This window comes from Micromys minutus, assembly GCF_963924665.1.
Source record: "Micromys minutus genome assembly, chromosome: 16".
In the NCBI taxonomy this organism is placed as follows: domain Eukaryota; kingdom Metazoa; phylum Chordata; class Mammalia; order Rodentia; family Muridae; genus Micromys; species Micromys minutus.
This window is the reverse complement of record NC_137985.1, coordinates 15440173-15442207: the sequence shown is the minus strand read 5'-3', so window position 1 is coordinate 15442207 and position 2035 is coordinate 15440173. Positions and strand designations below refer to the sequence as shown.

Sequence of the window (2035 nt, the reverse complement as noted above, 5' to 3'; positions counted from 1 at the left end):
TTAATGTCTTTTTTCACTAATTGTTTTTTGTATTCATAGATGTACGTATTCATACATATATAATTTTATTTAGAACCAATTCAGTCTAGCTAATATTACTTATAGGTATTTTTTCAGTAATCACATTTTGACATTGAAAAATCAATTGGAGAACTCTTACAGAGGAAGACTATCCCTCCTACTCCAAACTTTCCTACATTGCTAAATGTTCTTTGTGTAGGATCTCTTTCATATCATGTCTTTAAAAACACCCATTTCTCTGTATCCTGAAAAGTTTTATGATCATATTGTGCATAAATAATTCAACTTCAGTAAGCTAAATGCTTATTATATTCTAAATACCACTGTAAAAGATTTTTATTTTCTTCTCAAAATCCCTTACTCTCAAAATTAAATAAAATTTTATAGAAGCATTCTGTTATACAATTTAAAGAAGGATATATCAGACACAGTTGAAAATTATTTTCTTCTTGACAAGTTGGATTCTGAAATCAGATTTAGATGTATGGAACATAAAATATCAACTAAGGCTATACTTTCCTTAGATTTAGTATGGCTTTCATATTCTTAGAGAATTGAAGAATTTTAGTTTTAAAATTATGTATAATTTTCTTACTATTTAATTCTGTAATACAAGAAAACACATTGACTATATTAAGTGCTGCAGTACAGAGTAGGGCACAAGAATCAGAAGCAGAAGGCAAAGGATCGTGATGGGAAAATCTGAGAAAGTGTCAGAGAATGTGCTTACTTTTTTTGTAACTAATCACTTTTATTTTTCCTACAGGCACTACCAAATAATGGAATTACAAAACCAGACAAGAGTAATAGAATTCTTTCTCTTGGGACTCTCAGAGAATCCAGAACTTCAGCCCATTCTCTTTGGATTGTTTCTGCTTATGTACCTAATGACAGTTTCTGGGAACCTGCTTATCATCCTGGCCATTGTCTCTGACTCTCACCTCCACAGTCCAATGTACTTCTTCCTCTCAAATCTTTCCTTCAATGATATCTGCTTCAGTACCACCACTGTTCCTAAAATGCTGATGAACCTTCAGAAACAGAGCAAAGAGATCAGCTACACAGGCTGTATTACCCAGCTCAGCTTTGTCTTAATTTTTGCTGGAATGGAAAACTTTCTTCTTGCAGCAATGGCTTTTGACCGTTATGTGGCTATCTGCAATCCCCTTCGATACACAGCCATCATGAAACTCCATTTATGTCTTGTGATGATTTTACTTTCTTTGTGTATTAGCATTGTTGATGCTCTTGTACATGGTTTAATGACTTTGCGGCTCTCTTTCTGCACATTTCTTGAAATTCCTCACTTTTTCTGTGAACTTGACCAGGTTATCAAGCTTGCATGTTCTGACACTCTCATCAATAACATTCTGGTTTATGTACTGACTAGTTCATTGGGTGGTATATCCATGATAGGGATTGTTTTCTCTTACTTTAAAATTATCTCTTCCATCCTTAGAATGCCATCATCAGGTGGTAGGCATAAAGCTTTCTCAACATGTGGGTCTCATCTGTCAGTTGTGTCCTTATTCTATGGGACAGCTTTTGGGGTTTACATTAGTTCTGCTTTTACAGAATCATACAGGAAGACTTCTGTAGCATCATTGATGTACACTGTGATTCCTCCAATGCTGAACCCATTTATCTACAGTCTTAGGAACAAAGATATGAAGAAGGCCTTGAGAAAAATTATAGGAACAATGATTTTTTAATATTACATTGTTACTTTCAATGTGGCCTTCAAAACTGACACATGGATTACTGGGTAAATCAAATGACAGTCAATCAATTATTTGGTTTACTTAAAATAGTGATTAAGTACCATAAAACAAGGTTTTTTTTCTTGTATGTGTAAATATCTGTTATTCTTCTCTAGATTGTGGATATTTTGAGTTCCTGTGCAGAAAAGTTGAAATTAATTTTTTGGACACTTTCTCTAGAAGCCATCTCTGAACATAAATTTATAGAAACAATGATCTGAAGACTCTAATTCACATTAGTTTATTATTTTAAT

General features: G+C 33.2%; 1 protein-coding gene across 1 annotated transcript; it reads left to right on the top strand.

The window, feature by feature from the left end:
- Positions 1-800: 800 nt before the first annotated feature.
- On the top strand, positions 801-1733 carry LOC308430882 (olfactory receptor 7G2-like; the record flags this gene model as incomplete). Its single annotated transcript, XM_080930159.1, has 1 exon — positions 801-1733. The coding sequence occupies one exon, from the start codon at positions 801-803 to the stop codon at positions 1731-1733; it is 933 nt and encodes a 310-aa protein (XP_080786285.1).
- Between the last annotated feature and the right edge of the window lie 302 nt (positions 1734-2035).